This window comes from Rattus norvegicus, chromosome 10 (genome assembly GCF_036323735.1).
Source record: "Rattus norvegicus strain BN/NHsdMcwi chromosome 10, GRCr8, whole genome shotgun sequence".
NCBI classification, from domain to species: Eukaryota; Metazoa; Chordata; class Mammalia; order Rodentia; family Muridae; genus Rattus; species Rattus norvegicus.
In genome coordinates, this window is record NC_086028.1 from 44,691,976 (window position 1) to 44,716,494 (window position 24,519).

The window sequence follows — 24,519 nt, forward strand, 5'->3', positions numbered from 1 at the left end:
ACAGCCGTTAGGGAAAGGACTGCCCTGATTGTGGGCAGCCCAAATGGGAGGTGGGAGAAGGCCGTGTGTGCTAAGTGTGCAGGCCCCTCTGTCTGAGAGCGCATGGCTGCCACCATCCCCTGCTGCCACCAGCCCCCACTATCTTTGACCTTTTATTGCAGAACCAATATCAGTGACTCCAGGAGCTTCCAGGCCTTCAGCACTGGGGCTGCTGAGGGGTCCAGACGCTTGGGCTGTGCTGATACAGTTCTCCGTCTCTCCAGTGTGCACATGGCTAATGTGGACTCGGCTCCTCTGATGTAAGCAAGCTCATAAACACTCTTTCATTATGCACACATAGAGCTACTGGTCTTGTTCCTCTACAGAACTCTGATGACAGGAAAAGGTGGCAGGGGCTGAGGGGAATCAATGCCTGAGGCAAGTGAATGGCAGGGCCAGACCAAGTACTCGCATCTCAGAATGACTGACATTTTTCTTTACTGCTTGGCAAAAATGACAGTATGATGTGACTTGTGCAAGGTAACCAGGGCCTTGGCCCCACAATGGCAGCTCAGTGCTGTGGTCTCAGTTTTGACAGGAAGGGATGACTATGCTGTGGTAGCCATTCTTGCCTGAACAGGACTTGGCCCTCATGCTAAGGGCACCTGGAAAACATATCATGCTCATGCATGTTGTGGCTTCTCCCGGCCCATCCAAGGAAGATGTAGTTCCCAGGTAGGGCCTCATAGTTCCACAGCACCCAGAATGGCTTCCCAGGTCTCAGTGCAAAGGACACAGGGCTAACAGCAGCAGGCTCAGCAGAGCATGCAGGCGCAGTGTTCTGCAGCCTGCCCCACTACAACAGCTTTCTCATACGACGGTTATGCTTGTCCACAGTCAGGGTTGCCCGGTCCACAGCTACGGTGATGCCATCCAGAGCTGCATCCTGGCGTTCCAGCTCTGCCTCGGTGTCCAGTGCGAGGCCCTTCAGTTTGCTCAGGATCTGGAAGAAGCAGAAATGACAAACACACAGTGTTCCCATCCGTTTCTCAGCCACAGCCTGGTGTACTAACCAGAGCATGCAGGTTTCTGAGTCAGGGGACGCAGCGTACAGCGGTGCTGCCTGAGCCTGGCCTCAGCAGAGTGCAGCCGCCCCCAGCGCAAAGCTTACATGACCATCCCCTGGACGGTGCTGAGCGAAACCCATGTGGACCTGGCGAGGAGTACACCATGCACTTTGGGATTCTGTGTGAAGGGAGACCTGGGCCGTCGCCTGTATTTCACCTCTCTGTCCCATCCAGACATAAGAACAATAAACTGAAAAGAACAGACTCCTTTCTCCTCCACGCATACAGAAGGCATCACCCCAAACACAAAGGTACAACAAAACACTAGTATTTGCCACAGAGCCAATCTCTGCCAAGTAGGAATCTCAGATTTCTATGAGCTGAAAAGGCTAACTGCCTAATGACACCATGTCACAGTGACACAGCCTCACATGTTCTGTACAGTGACACTGGCATGAACAATCCCCAGGGAAACAGCCTCACATGTTCTGCACAGTGACACGGGAATGAACAGACCCAGTGTGTGGTCACTTACATAAACCATAGTGCAGATAATTACCCGTGAGTCTGGGCTCACAGAGTCAGCGGGCTGCATGGTTCACTCTCTTAGACAAATACAGGGTGAACTTTGTGTGCAGCACAGCAGGGTGCATGCCATGCTGAGGCAGCTGTGTGCTCCTGCGCTCACGACTCTCATGACGACAGGGAACCAAGCATCCAGTGGAAGTCACTGAGACGTTGGTGATGTTGAAGTCACTCCATCAGGAGCCACCCTTATCATTAAGTGACAAATGCCTGTAATTTAGTAGGCTATACAACACAGGGCCACTTGAAAAATACAAGACCAGCCTCACTTACCTAGGGTCAGTGGTGCAGAGAGCACTGAGGGCCGGGTAACAGGTATGTGTGCAGGGCCACTGGAGAGAAACAGGCCTCTGCAGGCCAGACAGGTTGGGGAGGCCTGTCCCCCTTTAGCTTCCCTTCCACTCAGATCAGTGACGCATGTCAGGGAGTTCTGAGTTCTTCACACTGTGGTTGTTCTAACTGTGTTCTCATGGAGCTGGGCTAAGCAGCTCACACTTTCAAGCTGACAGCAAAAAGGAAATCGTAGTAAAGAAGACAGCAACCGCTGCTTGTGATGACTGTGTGGTCCTTTCAGATGAGCCTCACGGTCTCACAGTGGGGCCAAGAAGAGGAATCAAGGAAGCTGACTCATCAGGACATCTTGGTCACGATCACTGTCTCCCTACAGCTACTTACGGCGGGGGTGGGTTGAGTGGAGACTTCTGAGGTCCCCAAGGCCTGTCTAGTGACTGCATTATATCCTAAAACCTTCCCTGACCTCTACCTGATGTCACACAGGGAAGAGTCCCACAAGGGCCCAGGCAGAACCACCACACATCTCGGGTGGCCCAAACTGCTCTATGGACACCCACCTGGTGCCAAGGTCACACACTAAGTGCTCAGTTCTGACTCACAAAGGCAGCCTGGCCTAAAGGCTGGCATTTCCACCAGCTTAGAGACCTGGCCGAGAGCTCTGCATCTGACTAATGACAGACAACAGAAGCAGGACAGTCCAGGACCGTAAGGCCTAAGTTCTTTCCCAACAGCTAGAGTCACAGGAACCATCCACATGTTAAACTGCAAACTGCAAAGGCCTGTGCTAGGGCCACCAATGGGTCTCAGGGTTTCCTCTTCAGACACAGCTTATATCTCCCCATGAGCATTGCCATCACGAGACAGAGCTTGTGATGGCTGCCTGCAGTTCTAGATCTGTTCCCCAGGAGCGCCTGGAGCTCTGGAAAGCACACAGTGGGGACAATGAGTGTAGGGATGGGGGATGGCATCATAAAGTAGGTCTTTTCTGTCTTCTAGATTTGCTGACAGCAGACATAAATTTGAGACAGCAGAATAAAGCAAGGAAGTGAATCCCTAACACCCAGCCCCACCCGTCTCTCTCCTGTCTCCTCTGTTGTGAGAAGGTTATGTTGCTGGTGCCGCCCACTCGCCTATAGGCTATGTCATCTGACAAGGCCTCCTAGCCTCCCACAGTCAGGGCACACAGAGCCCCTGGCTATGCTTCTCTATGGTCTCTGGGCCTGTGTGCACATGGGTCCTATAAAAAAGCTCATGTCTTTCCAGGAGGCGTGAATACACTGTGATGAGCTGGTAATGCAATTCTCAGCCAGCACCCTTGTCCCTAAGGTACACGAGACTGTCTGAAACAGAAATACCTTTAGACTACGACCCCCTCGAAGGCTGGGGGCCAAGTCCTGCCAGAACTTGGGCACCAGTTTCCAGCCATGCCGTGAGTGGGTCCTGTAGCCCCTCAGGCACTGGCTCACTTGGTTGATAAACCGTTTGTCTTGTTTGTGTTTAAGAAGAATCATACTTATAAGAAAGAAGAGAATTAAAGAAGAAAATAGAAGCTGTCCGTGACTCAAACCACTATTCTCCGCATTAGCCTGATAAGTTGGCTTCTTACCCCCAAATCCCAAATCTGAGACTTTCTGAGCTGATGTGCCACTGCTGCTGAACACCACCCGAGCCCACAGGACAGGCCCCATCAAAATCCAGGCATGATCAGACATGGAGGGGCACACATGCAATCCAGGACTTGGAAGGTAGAGGCCAGAAGACCAGGAGTTCAAGGCCAATCTCAGGGACATACAGAGTTGAGTCTGGCCTGGATTACACAAAACCGTATCTCAAAACAAAAATAAAAACTTAACAAAACAAAACCCTCCAGAACGTATCGTCTGAGCCCATCTTCAGGTATGTGTCAGAGGTACTTGAGAAGCAAGTGGATTCCATGTTTATTTAGACTGGGTGCTGGCCCGAGGCGCTATCACATTTGGGAAATATTTAAAAATCCCAAACAAGCCCAAACCAGTACAGTCCTGAATGCTTCAGAACAGGGACGCTCTCTCGGCCCATGTGGCTGCATTTTACTACTATATCCACATGCTACATGAGAACTCAAAATACAAGATGGAAGGACACTTCCGGTTGTGTTTCCTGATGTGCATTTTTTTCATCTTCTGGATATCCTAAACAAAAGCTTGTGTTATAGACACTCCCCCACCCCAATGCAACTCACAGAGCTTAATTTTAGGAACTGTTCACCTGTTACCTCAAAATCTTTTTTAAAATAAGGTCCAGAAGAGCTGAGCACTGGCCATGAGCTCTGGGGCTCCCTGGATCCAGACTGAGCCAGTTACAACAGACTTAACCTCCAGCCTAGCATTAACTGCCATGGGGAGATGACTCAGACACAGTGCCAGGGTACTGTGAGAAATCACATGTCCCTGAAAACAGAGCAAGGACCTCATCTGGGTCTGGAGGAAGCATAGTCACAAACGGGATGCTGGGCTGCAGGACCCACACCAGCCCTCACAGCCTGGAGTGGCCATAAAGCCGCGGGGCAGGAAGAAACAGTTTTTAAACAACCACATATTGAGGAGTGAAACATGAATATATCTAAAATATATTTCAAAGAGATAAACAAATGAGAGTCATGGTTAGTTAAGTATAATAGGACACAACACAGAAGCCCTAATATGTTGGCGTGAACGTGAGGCTTAACAAACATCTCAGGCAGGACAAACATGAACACAGACATATGAAGCAGGACCAAGAGGCCACAGACCTTGTGAGAACAAAACCCAGTCTAGGACAGACTCTGTGAGACTAACACGTCCTCTGTCTCTTCCTGAAAAGCTAAATGAATTGGCTCTTCCTTGTGCACAGTGAAAGTGTAGCCAAGGAAAGACTATTTATGGGCTGAGGATATAGTTCAGCTGAAGCTCAGACCCCAGAATCACAGAAGTATGGTGATGTCTGCCTGTAATCTCAGCACTTGGGAAGTAGAAGTCAGAAGACCAGAAATTCAAGGTCATCTTGGTTAAACTACATAAGGCCTTCTCAAAACAGAACAAAAACAAAAAACCCCAAGCAAACCCCCCAAAACAACAAAACCAAAAACAACCACTTCTGTGTATTCTGTGACCTTTGCCTAAAAGGTAAAGACTATTCACACACAAATAGTCCATGGTGCGAACTACTGACTGCCTATCCAAGTTTCAGCATTGTATCGTACAAACACTCAACATAAAGGCTGGTTGCTATTTAACCTTTGATTTGGAAAAAGTCTCGCCATTTTAAAAGTCTTAAAAATAGAACTCATTCCAAATAGCCTGCTAAGACCCCTTGGCCTGTCTGCCAAAATGAACTTGGAATTAATTAATACTGGCCATACTGAAAAGACATCCAACAGCTACTAGGTCTGCAGACAAAGACAATCGCAGAGCTAACCTTCCAAGCACTAATACCTCTAGAATATTGGTAGCCTTTTCTCTTTAAGAGAGGGATTGAAGTAATTAAATAGCACCATGCACATTCCATATAACAGGGGACGGAAAGAATGGAGCTCATGAAGTCTGGCCAAACCTTAGAAACAGTTGTTCCCTCTGTGGCCCAGGATGACAAGCTGTCTAGTCATCAGCACACACTGCTGCCAGCCTCTGACATACCCTGGGGGCCCCTTGATGAGCCTTGTCTGGCTGTGAGTCAAAGACCAGGCTCGAGTGGACATTCCCACAAGTCCCTGACATACAACAAACAACACAGTAACCAGGCAGCTTCACCTGTGTGGATGCTCAGTCCCTGCTAGACAGGCAGGACAGACAAACATGTGCAAGCCTGTGTCTGGGAAACTGAGGGCTCTTCTCCTAGGAAAGTCACATCAGCTCCTCTTAGTGTCTGTGGTAGGAGAAGGGAACAGTTCAGGTGACTCAGGCAGGAACCAGGCAGAAGTAGAGGGGAATAGCTAAGTTCAGGGAAGGAAGCAGACAAGGGGATGCACAGCTGTGTCCTCAGGGCAGCACAAACAACTTTGCAAAGGGCCATTCCCAGGGAATAGCTTTGCTGGCCTTGACAGTCCCAGGGGGCAAGGCCTCTCTGGACCAGAGCTCACAGCTCAGTGGTAATGGGATGAGTAGTCTATCTGCACCCGGCTGCCCAGACTTCCACAAGCACCACCAGCACAGTCCCGGCTGGCAGCAGTCACACCAGGCACACCAGAAGAGCACACACAGAGAGCTCAGCCTCCTTGACTTCTCTACATTGTCCACACCGGCAGCACATCATGTGGCCAGCACCGACTGAGGCAGTTTAGATGCACTGACCATGTAGACATGTCTCCACACATACTCTCTCGGGGTCTCGGCCTCGAGATGCACAGCCTCGCTCAGGACACACTCTGTGTGCCCACACATGTTTCAGGACACTGGTTTCTATCTTCACACAGGATCTGAGAAACGCTCTGCTCCCCGCGTCCTGTGATCCCAGGATCTGGGCTGTGACGACAGGAACACGAGCACCTACAGTTCACATGAGCTAGGCTGTCTGCTCTCAGCGGTTCTTTCCCTGACTCACCCAGTAACTGTGAATTTTCCTACAGTGAGAAATTAGCGACCATTTAAGAACAGAGCTGGGATAAATCAAGCTGTCTGCACTGTGAACTGTTCTTCCAGTTGAGCCATTAACATGTTGTGGAGAAGGTAAAGAGGGGAAAGTTGGCTTTCAGAACAGGGAAGCCCTAGAGGCTGCAGGAGCATGCTCTGCTGCAGCCCATCACACGCAGAGCTCACAGACCACCCCAGTCTCACGGCCCAGCGGCTGCATTCCTAGGGGCTGCTGGTGGTCTGGGGCTGGCAGGGAGAGTGGATGTGAGGCTCCAGTCTCATGGTCCCTCCATTCTATGGCGTGCATGGGCTTGCTTGTGCCACTTCTGAGGCAACTTAGAGACAACGGTGTGGCTGAGCTCAGGTCTTCAGGGATCTGTGGGCCTTGAACTACATCTGGCAGCCAGCCGCCAGTGACAAATAGCTGCTCTCACTTGAGGCCCAGCAGTGGTGCTTGACTACACAGGTCGAAAGCTGGGCCGGGCCACTGTTACACAATTCAATCATAGGTGACCTCAAAGAGAGGCAAATGTATGCAGAAAGATGAATCTTCACTACACAAGACGGGAGACATAAGGAAGATGTGCTGAGGCATGGCTCCTCAGAGTCTTAGCTGACATGCGAGCGCCTCCCGCTGCTTCACAAGGCGCTATCTGTTCTTAGCCAAGCATTCAGGTACAGCTTTGCTGCCTGACGGGACAGTAACAATCATAATACTAACACAATGGATTACACGGTAAGGACACAGCATGTGCCACCTTCACACTGCATACAGACAGACAGAAGGACAGACAGCCACTATTTTCACCCTCATAATCATCTGAGATGACTCAACAGCACCTGCTTCCCAGGCACGACTAAAGCTACCTCACACTTGCTACTAAGACAAGTCAACTACAAGAGTACAGTGTTGGAGACTATCTGGAGAGAGCACACAGGGAAATGCAGGGCTTCAGTGAACTATAATCAAATCACCAGCCCCAGGAGATGGGCAGAGCAAGTGCAGCCTCACTGGACCTTTGAACACCAAGGGTCTGGGGCCTCTCCACAGCGCAGGTAATCAGTTCCTCAGCCGTGTGTCCTCTAAGTCAGCTCAGCTCTCATGTCCCCACTTCAGTGCCAGATGTAAGCCCTCCCCGGATGACCAGCTGTGCCCCGCTTCCTGACAACCAGCAGCTGTGTCAGGGTTCCTACAGCTCCTCCTTGGGTGGTGCTGGTTTGCTCAGGTAGTTCACAGAACTTAGGAAACACTGACCAATGTTGACTGGTTCATCCCGAGGATAATTATCAAAGATACAGACACAGAGCTGGAAGAGATCAGGTGTGGGTACAGGCCGGGGCTTCCATGGTCTCCATGTGCACCCACCCCTAGGAGACTCCTGTTGTTTGGCTCTTGGGAGGCTCCTGAAAATGTCTCTAGGGGTTTTAGGAAGGCTTCGTGACATGGGGTGGGGCAAGTAGAGGGGAGGGGGTGGGGTCATTAAAACACCAGCCTCGCACACAACCCCCAGCCATCCATTCTTCTGAGGTAAGGTTAAGGGTACTCACATTCCAATTTTGCCCTGGCTCTTTAGCAGCCAGCCCCACCCTGAAGCTACTCTAGAGGCTGTGGCTACTGGCCAGCAGAGGAACATGGGAAAATACTTCACTTCTGGATCCCAGGATTTTAGGAGTGAAGTAGAGTGCCCCATGCCTCAGTGACTTTCTCCAGCACACACCATGTGCCAGGGAACGAATCTCACTAAATGTACAGTGACTGAAATAATAAGTTTCTTCTCTGACCACAGTGGTATCAAAGCAGAAATTTGGAAATCCATAACATTCAGATATATACAAATTAAACAGCACGCTCTGCAACAACCTATGAGAGGAAATTAGTAAATTCTTAGAGACAAATGAAAATGAGAACACAATGCAGGAAGCAAACCGAATCCATATGGGACGGATCCCAGAGTGCAGGGGTTCTCCGTGAGGAATCAATGACTCGCCATTAGTTACACAACCAGAAAGACCTTCCACTGACAAAGCAAGGACATCAATCAAACCCAGCACGCCCTCAGGAACAGAAGAGAGAGCCTTCAAGAGGGTGACGGGGCTCATGAATAGTTTGCAGCGTCTACCAACCGGGCACCCACATCATGGAGGTAGAACAGGGAAGGCAAGGGGCTGCGGAGATGGCACAGCAGTTAAGAGCACTGGCTGTTCCAAAGGACCTGGGTTCAATTCCCAGCACGCACAGGTTGGCTCACAGCTGCCTGTAGTTCCAGCTTCAGGGTATCGGATGCCCTCTTCTGGCTTCTGAGGGACAGGACATGCACACATATAGATATACATGTGGGCGAAACACTCATACACATAAAAGAAAATATAGTGAAGGAACACCAAAATGACTCCTGTCTGCAGAGGACATCATCTGGCTGCAGAAACCTACAGCTCAGGTAAAAAGATAACCCGGTCTGAGCCATTAACTCAGCCAGCTGCAGGACAAAAACCTGCAGCTTCCTGTAGCTGCAGCAAAGGACTGAGACAATTGCTCTAGTTATGACAGCACGCTAGAGAATGGAGCAGTAGCTGTCACTGAACATGAAAAGTTTTGCTGAATGAAGCTAGCGGCTGAAACAAACAGAAAGATTCCCTAGGTTCGGGTTGGAAGGCTTCAGGCTGTCCTGGCCATGGAACCTTCCCGAGTGATGCAGAGACAGTGTAGGCAGGGTCAAAATGGAAAGGCTAATTTTCAGATCCTTATGAAGGGACCTAGGATGCCAAAGCGACCTCACAGAGTGGGAGCTGGGTGTGGTGGTAAATAATATGTAATCCCAGCACTTGGGAAGCTGGAGCCTTGGGAGCCTGAGGGCCCTATTGGCTACATAAGGAGTTTGAGGGCAGCCTGGGCTACCTGCCTCAAAGACTAAAAAGTAACCAACAACAGGGGTATGTCACACTGAGCAATGTTAGAGGTTAGTACAAAGCTACAGTAATCAGAATACTGATCAATAGACCAGAACAAAGAAGAGTGAGAAACCCATACCTCCATGGCTAATGGATATTTGACAGGGCTTCAAGATGACTCAAAGGGGGAAAACATCAGTTCTCCAGTAATGTGGAAGCCACCTCATTCCACACGCAAACATGAACTCAAGATGGACTAAGAACTTCAGATGGGAAAGGCAGAGCTCGAGCAAGAAAAGCAGGGCTAAGTCTCCAGGGACTTGTTTTTAGTGATGTGTTCTTTAAGCACCAAACTGGCTTATCACAAACAAGAACAAGAACAAAACACCAAACAAAGCAGAGAAGTGTGAAGTGGTGCACATCGTTAGTGCCAGCTCTTGGGAGGCACAGGCAGATGGGTCTCTGTGAGTTCAAGGCCAGTCAGGGTTGTATACTGAGACTCAGTCTTAAACACCAAAGTGTCAGACAGTGAGTAAATAATATAATTTGAATTCTTTATTCCCTTGTTGTATTACAAAGAATTTGAAAGCTGGGTATAATAGTATACCTGGGAAGGAAAAACAGGAATATTGTCATGAGTTTGGAGTCAACTTGGCAACACAGTAAATTCTAGGCTAGCTTGGGTTACAGAATGAGCTCCAAAATAAATAAATAAATAAATAAATAAATAAATAAATAAATAAATAAATAATAAATATAAATAAAAAAATAATCAGAAGAAGATCTGAGTAGCCTTTGTTCCTGGATCCTGAAAGCATCTATATCTTTGGGGCTGCCCAAGTAATGGGAACACCTTTGTCCTTGTCTTTGTGATCAATGAGACCCAGGTCCACACCCGAGTTTATGGCAATGCAATGACTATCTGTGTGTGACTTGGGGGACGGGTGTGATGGCCATGTGATCCCATTGGGACCTTCCAGGGAATGGGGGGTTAGGTATTGGGTTCAGCTATGACACAGGTCAATCAAACATGACCTGCAATGTAACCCCATTAAAGACAATGAATCCCTGTTGGTGACACCAACGTGCTGGAGGGTAATAAGCCTAGTCCCTGGGAGAGGATGGGAAACTCTATGTTTGAGACCCTCTCTGATCTAGCTCTGTATTTGTGCCCTTTCTGTTACAATGCTAGTTGTGGGCTGGCTGGAGAGAGAACAGCTCAGTGGGTAAAGTGCTTGCTGTGCATGTATGAGGACCTGACCTGAGATCAGATCCCTAGCACCTATGTAAAGCTGGGCGCTAAGCTATCTAGCCATAACCCTAGATCTGTGGAGCAAAGACAGATGGAGTCCAGGGGCTCACTGGCTAGTGAGTCTAGCCAAAATGGCAGGTTTCAGGTTTGGTAAGACCTTATTGGAGAAGAGACTGAGGAAAGGTATGCCTGGTCTCTGCATGCATCAGGTACTCGAAAACTTGAATTTGGGGGTTAGGGATGCTTGGCCTATGCCTGAGGTGCATGGCTTAGCTCAGTGCTAAAATGGACTAGAATTAAAGCTCTGAATAAGAACATTCCCCAGATACCTTCAATGAGAGTGACAGTTTCATAGGAGAGTTCCAGTAGGTGTGAGGACACTTGGGCCCCAAGAAGGCAAAACCCTGCAGTAGCCAAAGCCATTCAGTGCCTTCTCTCATGACCAACTGGTCAAGAGATAGATCCTGAACTCAGCCTGGCAGGGGGGTCCTCCTGGGCTCTGCCCTTAGAGGCTGAGCAGCCTGGCTGTACACACTGATGGGGGACTGTGTGTGGGCTTTGCCTGTGGAGCTGAGACCTGCAGCACGTGTAGGGACAACATGGCACATGCCATTGTACTGAGCAGAACTGGATCTCAACGAGCAGTGTTGGTGTGGATGTCCCTGACCCTTAAATTCTGCTTCAGCCTCAGGGATACTTGGGGAATACATTCATCTCCTGCAGATGAGGTTCATGCAAAATGCTGACTGATGCTTTCCAGCAGGGAGAAGGAACAGGCTGAGGTAGGATTAAACCTGGGGTACCAGGGAAAACAGGCCAAGGTGACAGGCACCAAAGATGATAAACCATGTTCCATATTTGCTCAAAAGGAATGAAAAGGCAGAGACGGACGTCAGGGATTTAATATTTAATATTTAATTCTGTTTCTTTGTGCACACACACATGCATGTAGTGCTCAGAGGGCAGTTTGGGTTTTATTTATTTATTTTTATTTTACTATGTTTTTGTTTTGAGATGGGGTCTCAAAGTGTAGCCCTGGCTGGCCTGGAACTCAATATTTAGATCAAACTGTCCTACTCTCATAGATTCTCCTGCCTCTGCCTGATTTCTGGGGATTAAAAACATGTACCACCATGCCTGGCCTAGGCAACTTGTAACACTTTTCTCCTTCTACCGTGTCAGCCATCAGACTTGGTGGCAAGCACCTTTACCCACTGAGCCATTTCACTGGCCCACAAATGTCTGAAATAGCTTATATAACCAATAGAGAACTACAGAACTCTTTCCAGAAGGCCCAGTTAATGATCTGGGCAGGTACAGGTACATGTGGAGCTGGGGTAGAGGGAGCATGGGAGAGATTCCAAAGATAAACATCAAGTTATAAGACCAACACGCTCTGCAGACCTCAGCTGCCCAGTGTGAGGAGCTGTGGCAAAGCTTCGGAGCGTGACATTAGCTCTTACACACAGGAGTCCCCTTTCTCTGCGTCAGCTCACTGTTAGTCCGCCCACAACCCACCATGTCTGATCACCTTGATTTCCACTGCTAGAATCCCAGGATAAGGCAAAGTGGGATGAAGAACCTCCAAAGTCAAATCGGGACACAGAAACAGGGACAGAAAGAAACCCTATACGAGCCCTGCGTGCCTTGCTTTGGGACAGCAATCTCCACTCTCTGCTTTATCATGTCCACCCTTTACCACCCACAACATGTGCCTCTGCAGAACCCATGAACCAAGCACAGCCACAGTTCTGAGGAGGAGCAGACACTCTGCTAGTTGTCAGTTGAGGGGCTTTGCCAAATCTACCAGGGGATTGGTTTCCTTCTGGCCTCCTGGGCTTCTTCTCTCCCAGCCGCAGTGACGCGGCAGCCGGTCGCCACAGACCGCGCACCCACTCAGCTCACTCCCACCCCTGTATAGTTCTGGCCACTTCCCCATTAGCATCCCCAACTGCAATTTAAATCACCAGGACACATCTCAACATAATGGCTTTAATAGCATCTGCAACCAAAACCACAGCTGGATGGAGGAGGATTTCTTGCATTTTTGTTTTCCCCAGAATTTAACTCATTCCTACTTGCGTTAGAGCTTCAACTGCACAGCCAGGAATTCTTCTCTAAATGTGAAACATGTGTTTTACCTTGAAAAGACCATTTCATGTAAAGCTAGGCTGCACCTCCTGACCGTCCTGAGTCCTCACCTGCCTGTTCCCTCAGGTCCAGCCTAGCACCACAGACCCCCTTGCAGCACCGCTGCCCTCAGTGTCCCAATGCTAAGACCTCTACACTCGGTGCTCAGTGTTGCCAATACAGACCAGTCCAGGGTCATCTACGTACTGACACAGACAGGCACTGTGGGGCCCTACCCCATTCTTGGCTTGGGCTGTGTTCAGCCTGACCTCGGTCCTCTGACCCTCAACTTCAGGATGAAGGCTGACAAAGATTAAATGTTCACAAACAGGAGATGCCTCCCAGACTACATGACCACCATTACAATTAATAAGTAAAATTCTGCCTAAACAAAACTGCAGAGCATAAACATCGTCATAAAAGTGGGCTGAGCACCCATACACCCAGCCTCCCAAGGCTGACGCTCTCCTATCCAAGAGTTCAGGGGAGGACTCAGAGGAAACTCAGGGACATGGGTCCTGACACACTAGGCATTCTCAAAACCCCAGGAGTAAGCCCACACCTGGACAGTCCTGAAGACAATGTGACTAGTGACCTGCAGAAAAGGATGCTCACAGCTGGCAGTGAGTGGGCCTGGGTCATACTTACACATAAACATTGGACCACGAAGAAAGAGGAATAGGGGTCTATGTTTAAAGTACTTCATAGAAAGGATGGATTCTCCCCCAAGAGGAAACTGCTGAGCCTGCGCAGACACACAGCTGAGAACTCATTTCTAAGATGTTTACTGAGTCAGATCCACCTCTTGAGAGAGACAGTGCTCTGCTGGAGGCTTGTCCCTACAAACAGAACCCCTGTATTTACTTGCAACTCCCACAGACGAGGGGCAGAACTGTTCCCAACTCTGAATGTGGTTACAGGTCTTGGTTAAAACAGACAGGCCTCATGGGAGGTCCAGGGCAGCGTGAACGCTGACTCAACATTTTAGTCATGCGTCCTTTTTTAAAGGTTTATTTAGTTTTACTTTATGTGTATGAGTTTTTTGCCTAGATGTATGTATGTGTACTGTGTGCATGTAGTACCCACAGAGAACCGAGGACGGCATTCCAGAGGACTGTGAGCCACCATGTGGTTACTGGAAAACAAACCCAGGCTTCTACAAGAAGAGCCAGTGCTCTTAATTGCTAAGCTGTCTCTTTGGCCCCCACTTTTCATTTTTTAAATTAAGAATGGGGTTATGTTTACTCATGTGTGTATGTAGTATGTATGTATGTATGTATGTATGTATGTATGTTATATGTGTGCGACTCAAGATCCGATTACCTCACCCTCATGCTCCTGCCTTATTAACAGCTCTTATCCGGGTGTTGCTTTTGTTGTTACTGTTTTGTTTTTAGAGTCTCTCTCTCCAATCCAGGCTGGCCTTGAACTGTTGGCAGTCTTGCCTGAGCTTCCAGAGTGCTGTGACTAGAGACAAGCCATCATATCCTACAAGTACTCTCCCCTTCTAAGGCTGCAGACCGAAACAGACCTCGGTCAGTGAGAGGACACACTGATGAGGCGTTTCTTCAAAAACTCGCAGAGAAGGCACCTGCACTGTCCAGCAATACTAAAGCATCGATGTGGATTTCAATTTCAACTTTTTCAGGAAAAGTAGAAAACTTCTTTCAGAATCTAGTGTTGAACATGAGAGATCTGAACAAGATAGTTAATCCTTAACTGTACATACATGCTTACTGAGAAGAACTGTATGACCACAGCATACAGTACCTGTATACCACACATGTACATGGAACACACATATACTGCCCATTACTAGACAGTATACATGTACTTTGCAGAAAAGTCATAGCACATATGCAGTGCACACACATACAGTCCATACATACACACTGAGTGGAGGTCACCACAAGGTCACATATGTGCAGAGGGCGTGCACACTATGAGTCTGTATGCCATGAAACAAAGGAGCTGGGAAGGGCATAGCAAAGCTAGAACAAGCAGCTCCTTTTAGTTCAGTGGTTCTCAACCTTCCTGATGCTGTAACCCTTCATACAGCTCCTCATGTTCTGATGACCCCCCCAACCATAACATTATTTTCACTGATACTTCATAACTATAATTTTGTAATGTCATGAATCATAATATAAATATCTGATATGCGACCCCCAATGAGGTCATGACCCACAGGGTGAAAGGCATGCATAATCTAACGAGGGCCTGTCTTCAGGCAGGAGAGAGGGGTAAGGCGCATGTGAAGAGGGCAGAGATGCTGAATTGTTCCACTGAGGCAGTGGGCACCCTCTACCTGTGTCAGCTCCTGGGCTTCCCCCTCAGAGAGTAGTGGCCAGTCCTTCTGCAGCTGCGACTGCTGGCCTTCCTGTCCTCCTGTGGGCAGCTCTTGGTGTGTAGTGCAGCCCATCAGTCTGGATGCTGGAACAGGAAGCTGAGGTCAGTGGTGAAAACTTTCGGAAGGGAACAAACCACACACAAGCGTTCAGAACATCACAGAAGGCATTTAATACTGCCACAGGATTTGGCCCAACATGCGCGTCACAGTGTCCATATGGGTCTGTGTGGGCCTTGGTCCTGGGCCCCTCCTGAGCTGAATGCCCCATAACAAGGTAAGTCTGCAATACTGTAAGCACCCAGAGCTAATTTTGTAAGTATCTCTTAAGAGAAGGGCCTATAATTCACAAGTGTTCACAATCTAAAGATGTAGCATATAAAACACAAGAACTGTTGAATGCTGGTGAAATATACGGAGCCCCAGGAAATGTGGGGACAGTTGAGCTATTCCACAGAACACTGTGGTTCAGAGAGCACAGGAAATGGCCAGCTATTGGAGCCAAGTGGTGTTGCATGCACAAGCCTGTCCCAGTTTGTGAGTCAGACCCGCCCACCCTGTGGTCAGCAGCACTCAGCTCAATGGGACAGTTCTGCAGCTTGCACAGATCAACACACACCTGTGCTGGGTGCTCTCTGCACCCAAGACAGGACAGCTGGCAGTAACAGTGCAACCAGCCCAACACAGTGGCTCCTGGTGGCTACCATGTGCCACCTGTTCTTTATTTAGGAGCAACCTCAGCCACAAACCCAGAGCTTCATAGCCCAGACAAGGTCTGCAACTGAAGTCTGATCTTTGCTCTTCCCTACAATACGGGGCACCCTGAATAAGGAACAGCAGCCAAGTGCATTTACTAGGCTGGGAGGAAACAGGGAGAGCACCAAGATGGACAAGCAGTCCCTCTAGTGGGCTCTCACACTTCTCTTAGCAAGGTATAGGTCGCTGCTGCACACCAGAAAAAGAGAAAAGGGGGTATATCTAAGGGAGCTCTTACTGGGCCTGAGGGCAGGGACCAAAAAGATCAGTCACTAAGACGTGCCTGTCTTCCCCAGGTGTCTCAAACACAGCACAAAATCCCCTTCACTCTGAATCTCTTCCAACAGTCTTACAAGGCATCGCTCCTGAGAATGGCACACCCTTAGGAGTTAGACAGTCAAGGTGATGACAGGCCCATGAGTCTGGTAGATGAACCCAGAGGTAAACACCCTCCACCTCACACACACACACTGCACATTTCAGTGTATAAACCCAGTCTACCAAATAGCCAAGTTAGGACCCATCACCAGGACAGTGGTTTTCCTACTGCAGTCTCAATAAAACTGGTTGCAACAAACCAAACTGATTACAAACTCATATTTGCCAGGTACTAATGTGGTGGTGGTAGCTATCAGCCTCCCTCAACCCCAGCTCCTAGGGCCCGATGCTGGCTGACTGGACTTCTACAGCTTCAATAACCAGGACTCTGCTTCAACCAACAGAAAGCTGAACCAAGATTCTGCTAATGGACGATACTAATGACCTACAAGCACATGGAGTCTGGGATCTGGGATGTTTTCCATGAGCTATGGGTCAGCTGGGACCCATCTAAGCCACAGAGGGCTCTGCCACCTCCAGGGCTGATTGCTGACTTGCTGATCCTTGTTTGGAAACATCTGAGAAGAATTACTGTGGCTCTGAGCAGGATGGTTTCTATCTCTGTAGTCACTAATGATCTGTTTAATAAAAGCAGTAAGAACAGCTCCTGCAGTAGAGACTGCAGGGACAGAGAGCCATAAGATGGCCTTAAGGGAGGTCAGCTGGCAAAAGGGACAGATACTGTCTCCCCCCATGGACAGCCCGCTGGCACACAGCTCAGAGCAAAGGTACCAAGACTGACCCAGGCAGATCCCTCTGGGAACTACCTGGCCTCACATTCCTCATCTTCACCCGGAAAGCAGCTCCTCAGGGCAGGGGGTGCAGGCTGTGTGAGGCCTGAGACGTGAGTACACAGGTCAGAAAACAAAATGCACATTCATCCACAAGGGCAGGACAAAGCAAGGAAGGGGAAACAGAAGGAGGTCAAATTCTGTCCACAGACATCTATACTTCCACAGTGACTTTGTAGCACACAGCACATCCAGGCATGGAGACCTCGGGTGTATAAAGGCCAAGCCACTCTCCCTAACTAGCTTACCGGCCAACCCAGATCATCACAATGCAACCCGGGGACCTTGTCTTTGGGACCCAGAAGCACCAACACTCACAGTGCCACCCATGTCTGTATTCCTACAAACCCTGCCCTTGGGCCCAGTGATCGCCATCAGGCCAATGTATTAACTGTAGCATCAGGTATCGTCACCCTTGTGAGAGCTCAGCCAAACATAGCACAGCACTTGCACACCTGAGAGCCTCATCCTGGGGTGTGCCCTGGCTAACTTTTATCTCAACTTGTCATAAGTCAGAGTCATCGGAGAGGAGGGAACCTCAATTGAGAAAATGCCTCCATAAAGATTGATCTGTAGGCAGCCTATAGGACATTTTCTTAATTAGTGATTGATGGAGGTGGAGGGATAGCCCATGGTAGGTGGGATTACCCCTGGGCTGGTAGTCCTGGGTTCTGTAAGAAAGCAGGCTGAGAAAGTCATGAGGAGCAAGCCAGCAAGCAGCACTCCTCCATGGTCTCTGCATCAGCTCCTGCCCCCAGGCTCCTGCCCTCTTTGAGTTCCTGTCCTGTCTTCAATGATGAACTGTTACATAAGTGTAGATAAAATAAGCCCTGTCCTCCCCAACTTGCTTTTGCTCATGATGTGTCATCACAGCAACAGACACCCTGATTAAGATGGGCACCTATACCCTAGGACTCTCAAGGGCTTCTAGGCCCTTAAAAGACAACTTGGACCAAGCTGATCAGATGCCATCTTCTGTCCTCCACTGTGTGGTACAGTTGGGGACATGGCGAGTGGCTCCAGGTATAAGTGCTGAGAGCTGTTCTGTACCAGGTATCTGAGGGCAGCTCTCAGTGCCTGCTGTGGACAGCCCTTCTGGGCATGTGACAACAGCAAGCAGCAAAGAGAAAGTTAGCAAACAGATAGATGACTCAGACCAGACTATGCGTGTTTTGGTCACAGAATGGGAGGGCACCTTACTGCTGATTTCACCCAGATGAACCATGAAATACACGGCATGTACTCCAGCAGGGAGTGCTTGGCTGCAGACCTACAGGCTTTTCAGAAACCCACAATCACAGGAGCCTGGGCTCTGGGGACAGGGGAGGCCAGGTGGAGGTGAGGTGAGGTGAGGTGAGGTAAGAGATTAGGTGCCTGGTATGGGTGCTTCCCGGAGGGACAGGGAGGCACACTACCATTAGAAGTTGAGGACAGCAGATTTGGGGTCTAATGTTAAAGTCTAGAGTTCATATGCTATAAGCTCCAGGAGACTCTGAAACTGCCTGTGCACAAAAATCATTGGAGAAAAGTACAGCAGCATCTTTGGCCTGCATGCCTAAAGCAGATACGAAGCAGCAGTGAATCTCACATGCAGACTTGTCCTCCGTGATTTCATTACTCTTCACAAATATTCCACAATCTGGAACTCAAGAGTCTGAGACACCTGCTACCACATGACATGGAACAAAAGATAATGACCTACACTATTTTCAAACCTATTCTAAGCTCACAAGTCTTTAAGGATGATCTAAGGGGCGACAGCAATCAAGATGTGCTCTTCCAAGACAACACGGCCAATCTTCTTGCTCTCCAGGCCTAGGCCCTAGATGCTGGCAGCCTCTGTGGTCTGCAGGAAGCATTCACTACAGGAGTCTCTGGGGAGCTTCCCTGTGTACAGTTTAACTCCCAACAGCAAAAGCTCGTGTGCTTCAAGACTGCCCCTGTGTGGCAGCACACACATAGCACACCTACAGAAGAAGCTGGGTCTGGGGCCTCAGTCAAGGTTTCCAGTTTCCACCTCCCAGTGGTAAGATAGAAGCTAGCTGAGCACTGCAGCAATGAAGGTGTGGGCCAGGTGCCAACCCTCCCACCAAGCTGTGGGTAAGAAAACCACCGAGTTCCTACCTCCTTAGAAGCCATCTTCCCCACTAAACCTCAGTTCATGTGAGCTTTCTGCACAGAGCAGCCAGCTGGGCACACCCATGTGCTAAAACAGAGGATAGTGCTTCCTTCCCACCAAGTACACTCAAAACACTTCAGGGAGTTCACAGGAGACATAAAACAGCAGACTGCACAGTCCAAGTGCTCCATTCATCCCATGCAAGTGCCCTGTGATGGCCACTTTCCTGTCCTCAGCAACTCAATCAAATCCCAGCATGCTGTTGCTAGGGCAGTGGTTACAAAGACATCCCTGACTCCGCCATCTGCAATATGGGAGGTCGGCCTGCATCAGTTGGGACACTGATCAGGAAGGGGAGCAGGAAGCACGCCTATGGCTTTCTTAGAGGATGCTATGGACAGTAAGCCACAGGCATCCTGTGCACAAGCCTAGGCCTTCTGGCACTGGGTGATCAGCAGAACTCTCACCAAACAAGACCCACTGGATGAATGTCTATCTTGCAATGAACCTATGAGTTCACAGGTTATGACTTCACCTATTCAGTGAAGTCATGAAAGCCCTGGAATCTCTTTAGGAAGTCACCTTACTCCTAGGCTACTGTGGCCTCCCCAGTCCTCCCTCCCTGGGCATAGCTGCCACCTTCCTAAGACATTATAATGTTTCCTACCTAAAGGCCCCCAAGGGGGGAGGACATGCATGCACACATATCATTTCCTCCCTCAGTCCTCCTCCACTGGGACAGCTCCTACCAGCTACAGTATCACATGCCTCCTCCCCAGCACCGTGCTGCCTACTTACATCATCTCCTTACTCCTGCCTCCACTAGGAGACCCCACTTTCTCCTCTCCTCTGCTTATGCCTCACTGGACACTCTTGGTCTTGAGAGCCTCCCTCGAAAGGACCAAGCATAGCAGTTTCTTCTCCCACGATGACAGATGTCCTGCCTCATATTGTAGCATTTCATCTCTTATACGTAGGTCCTCGCTTGGCTAGGCCTAATCCAGGGAAGCTGAACACCACGGGCAATGCACACACATCATGAACAAATGGATCACCCCTATCCTGGGCCTTGGTGCTATGTTCTGCTGCTCCACTGATCCAGTGCACAGTACCTGAACCTGAAAACTCAACTCTGTGTCCAAGAATTCAAGGATGCAGACCCCTACAATGCACATCTGGGTAGTGGCTGGAAAGACCCAACTTAACACCAAAGTAAGTGGTAGACTGGTAGGGGCAGGTCGGGCAGATGTGGATCACACCAGGATCTATCTGAGAGTGCCACTTCCTGGACCACGCTGAGTAGAGCCAAGGACTGAGGACTTGAAGCTTCCTTTGGATGGTTTACCCACACCCTTGCTGTTGTTCAGATATGTTCCAAGTGTGTCTCCCAAGAGTTCACACACTAGGAACTAAGTGATGTTGAAGAGCGGTGGCACCTTTGAAGGGCAGAGCCTAGGAGAGGTCATCAGGTCACAAGAAGACTGTCTTTAGGAGGACGGGGATCTTAGTAAGTGTCTGAGAGAGTTAGCTGTAACAGAGTAAGCCTGCCCCCTGAGTCTCTTCAGCATCCTGTCCTGTCAAGTGTTCTCATCATTGTGCTATCTGCCACGTGACCCTCAGCAGAGCTGCCCAGTCTTGGACTTCCAGCTTTCAGAACGGTAAACTACCTAATCTTTCCTTACACAAGACCTAGCTTCTGCTGTTCTATTAAAGCAACGCCAGCGGGGCTGACAACACCTTCTGACTGTAGTAGTTTCCATACCACAAGGAAATACCCAATCAACTCATCAAGAGACAAGACGTAACCTAAATCACGGTTCTAGAGGGCCAGTCCAGCGCAGTGGTCCCTAGGACTGAGCCCGTGGTGAGGCAGCACACCACAACAGGAACTAAACTGCTCACTGTTCTCACTAGCAGACAGGAGACGGCAAACCTCCAAGGAGGCCTTTCCTTCTGAAGGCCCCACCGTCTCCTAACAGTGTCACCTTGAAAGGTAAGCCTCTGGGAGACATTTAAGAACCAAGCTTTGGCGCTGTCCTATCCTAAAACCAATTATCTGTCAAGGGCAGGTGTAAGTTGGCAGTCTGGAAGGGTTGTTCGAGCCCGTGACTGCTGCGAGCTGGAGCCAGCAGCTGCTGATGGATGGGCATGTTGAACACAAATCACAGCGTGCTGAGTGAAGCTCTAATTTTGGAAGGCGGTGCACGCACTGCCCTGCTGGCTGCTCACCTGCATGCCGAATGGAGCAGCCGCCCTCGGCAGGCGAAGCACGGCCCCTGCTCCTGAGCACCAGGGCGTCTTCCAGGAGCTCAATCTTCTTGCTGAACTGCACTTCTAAAATGGGAATGACCTCTGGCATCTTGGCAGATATCAGCCGGTAAGCCACGTCTGGCTTGCCGATGAACCGCTGGCGTATGCTGACCTCATAAGGAGAGTGAACCTTGATATCATCAACATCTTCCTTCTCAAATCTGTGCAGGAGCAATGAACTGGAGTCATGGATTTCCAAACCGGAGACCAGGACAGTGAGTTTTCCTGGCTTGGAATGAGACTCTGTTCTCTGAGAAACAACAGCAGGGACCCTGATCACAACCCCTTCCTTTCCAAAGGGCTCACAAGGGGCTACAGAGACACTGTCCCTGGGCTTGGCTTCCACTGGCGTCTTCCAAAACTTAGCACTAAAAGGCCACCAGGAAGGAGTCTCCAACTCTGTCAGCAATCTAAGGGAACAAAGAAAGCACAGAAACCAGAGAAGGTTAGTTTTAAGGTATAATGCCTCTGTTGTTAATCTTTGTAGGCATGTTACCATTTTACAGTCAATCTTTCACAACAAACACTCACAAATCGGAAAGAGCAGAGTGGGGGCTGAGGCTGGGGGTGTAAGCACACCTGTCTAGGTGGGATCCTGAGAGCCAAAGATACAGCAAACTCGCACATGACTCGTTTGTTCTTTCCACACCACGCCCTGATCTGGAGAATTCCGACTCAGAAGCCATCCACGAATTCATCAACCCACCAATCTCTACAGAGCTGTTTGCTTTCTACAGCGTGTCCAAAACAACTGGAGGCACACGTGGCCACCAAACACTTTACATTTAGCCATGGCAACTAAGAAACCCAATTCTTAATTCAATTAACTAACTGTATCCCTGGGAAATCAAATTCAGGACCTCATGCACGCCAGGCTAGAGCTCTGACTCTAAGCCACTTCCCAGCCCAATATAATTCAATTTTAATACAGTTAGTGCCTACTAGACTGCACAGCACAACTGTAACACCGAGAAATATATCCAGTGCATCGACAGAAGAAAAATGGAGGCAGGAAGGAAAAAGCAAATATCAGCAAGAACATAAGGCAGAATTGGAGAGTTAAACCAAACTAGGAAAGCATCAGTCTAAAAGCAAACGAACCAAGTAAAGAGGTACACTGTCAGCTTTCAAGAAACAAGAGGCAACTATATCATGCTCACAAAACACTGAAAAAGCACGAAAGAACAGATTCACAGAAAACAAGGAGTTTAAATGTACACATCATACACAGGACGCTAACAGTAAATGGGTGCTATCACTCTAAGAGAATCTACCCAACAGAGAGACTTAACCCCAAGCATCTATATAACAAATAACACTACTTCAAGATTCATGAAGCAAAAAATTGACGAAAGTAAAAGAAAAAACAGCCACAGTTGTAGACGTCAATAATTACATTTCGTTCGATGACTGAAAGGACAAGATAACAAAAATTTACTAAGAACTTAAGAGTTTTTGAAGAGTTATGGCAGCTCAGCCTTACTGATAACAGAATCACCAGCATCTCCAAGCACATACTGCTCTCACCTGGACACAGACTGCTCATGACAGGAAATGCAGCTAGTTGCAAAGGCATTATGTCCAAAGAACAATTACAAATCTGAAAATATTTGCAGATTAATGCATTCTGAAGTACAGGTATCAAAAATACAAAGAGGAAATCAGAATCTATTTAAAGGGGCTGGAGCAATGGCTCAGTGGTTAGAGCACTGGCTGCTCTCGCAGAGGTCCTGGGTTCCTTTCCCAGCACCAGCACAGTGGCTTACAACCATCTGTGACTTCAGTTGCAGAGTTTCTGACACCTTTTTCTGACCTCCAGGAGCACAAGTATGCATTTGTATACATACACAGACACAGATTCAGGCAAAATACTGCTAGGTATAAAAGCAAATCTTTTTTTAAAAGATGTATTTTATTTAATATATATGAGTACACTGTCACTGTCTTCAGACACACCAGAAGAAGGCATCAGGTCCCATTACAGATGGCTGTGAGCCACCATGTGATTGCTGGGAATTGAACTCAGGATCCCTGGAAGAGCAGTCAGTGCTCTTAACCACTGAGCCATCTCTCCAGCCCACATATGTTTTTTAAAAAAGAAAACATTTAAAGCGAATAACAATAACAATAAAACACAACACACACACACACACACACACACACACACACACACACACGAGAAGCAAACACAATCCCACCAGAGAAAATTGAGTTTTCAACACGTATATGTATATATTAGAAAGGTTTAAAATTAGGCAGTGGTAGCCCACACCTTTAATCCCAGCACCCAGTTATCAGAGGCAGGGGGATCTCTGAGTTCAAGGCCAGCCTGGTCTACAGAGTGAGTTCCAGGACAGCCAGGGCTACACAGAGAAACTTTTGTCTCCAAAAAACCAATAAATAAACAAACGAATAAAAAGATAAATAAATAAATGGTTTAAAATTAGTTATCTAAGTGTCTACTTCAAACTATTTTAAAATGAAGACCAAAATACACACAAAGAAAGTAAAGAAGCCAAAAGTGGAAACTAATGGAATTGGCTATGGAGTGGGGGGTCCCGGGGAACTTGCCATCAACCCTGAGATCTGAGTTTGATCCTTGGAACCCACATGGTGGAAGGAGAGAACAGACTCCAACTGTCCATACAGAGGATATGGCATGTATGTGCCTGGACACACAGACAAGAGAAATAAAGAGTGACCTGTGACTTTTAATCCTAGCATTCTGAAGGCAGAGGCAACTAGATCTCTATGAGCTACAGGTCCACCTGATTTACAAAGTGAGTTCCAGGATGGCCTGGGAAACACAGTGAGACTATACCTCCCCCACCCCACTTCCTCCATGAGACTTAAGAGAGAGAGGTGGGGGGCGAGTACACAAAGTCAGTTCTTTGATGTGATTTAAATACAAAATACAGATCACTAGGGGTTGGGGATTTAGCTCAGTGGTAGAGCGCTTGCCTAGGAAGCGCAAGGCCCTGGGTTCGATCCTCAGCTCCGAAAAAACCAAAAAAAAAAAAAAAAAAAAAATACAGA

At 48.6% G+C, this 24,519-nt stretch overlaps 1 protein-coding gene across 2 annotated transcripts in view; it reads right to left on the reverse strand.

Moving 5' to 3' along the window:
* Positions 1 to 454: 454 nt before the first annotated feature.
* Positions 455 to 24,519, reverse strand: part of Snap47 (synaptosome associated protein 47) — a 41,557-nt gene continuing 17,492 nt past the window's right edge. For both annotated transcript variants that reach the window (XM_006246488.5, NM_199389.1), the window contains exons 3-5: positions 21,403 to 21,893; positions 15,091 to 15,215; positions 455 to 982 (exon numbers count right to left, since the gene is read on the reverse strand). In XM_006246488.5, the coding sequence (XP_006246550.1) occupies positions 836 to 982; positions 15,091 to 15,215; positions 21,403 to 21,893 (763 nt within the window). In that variant the 3' untranslated portion in view covers positions 455 to 835. The remainder of the gene's footprint in view (positions 983 to 15,090; positions 15,216 to 21,402; positions 21,894 to 24,519) is intronic.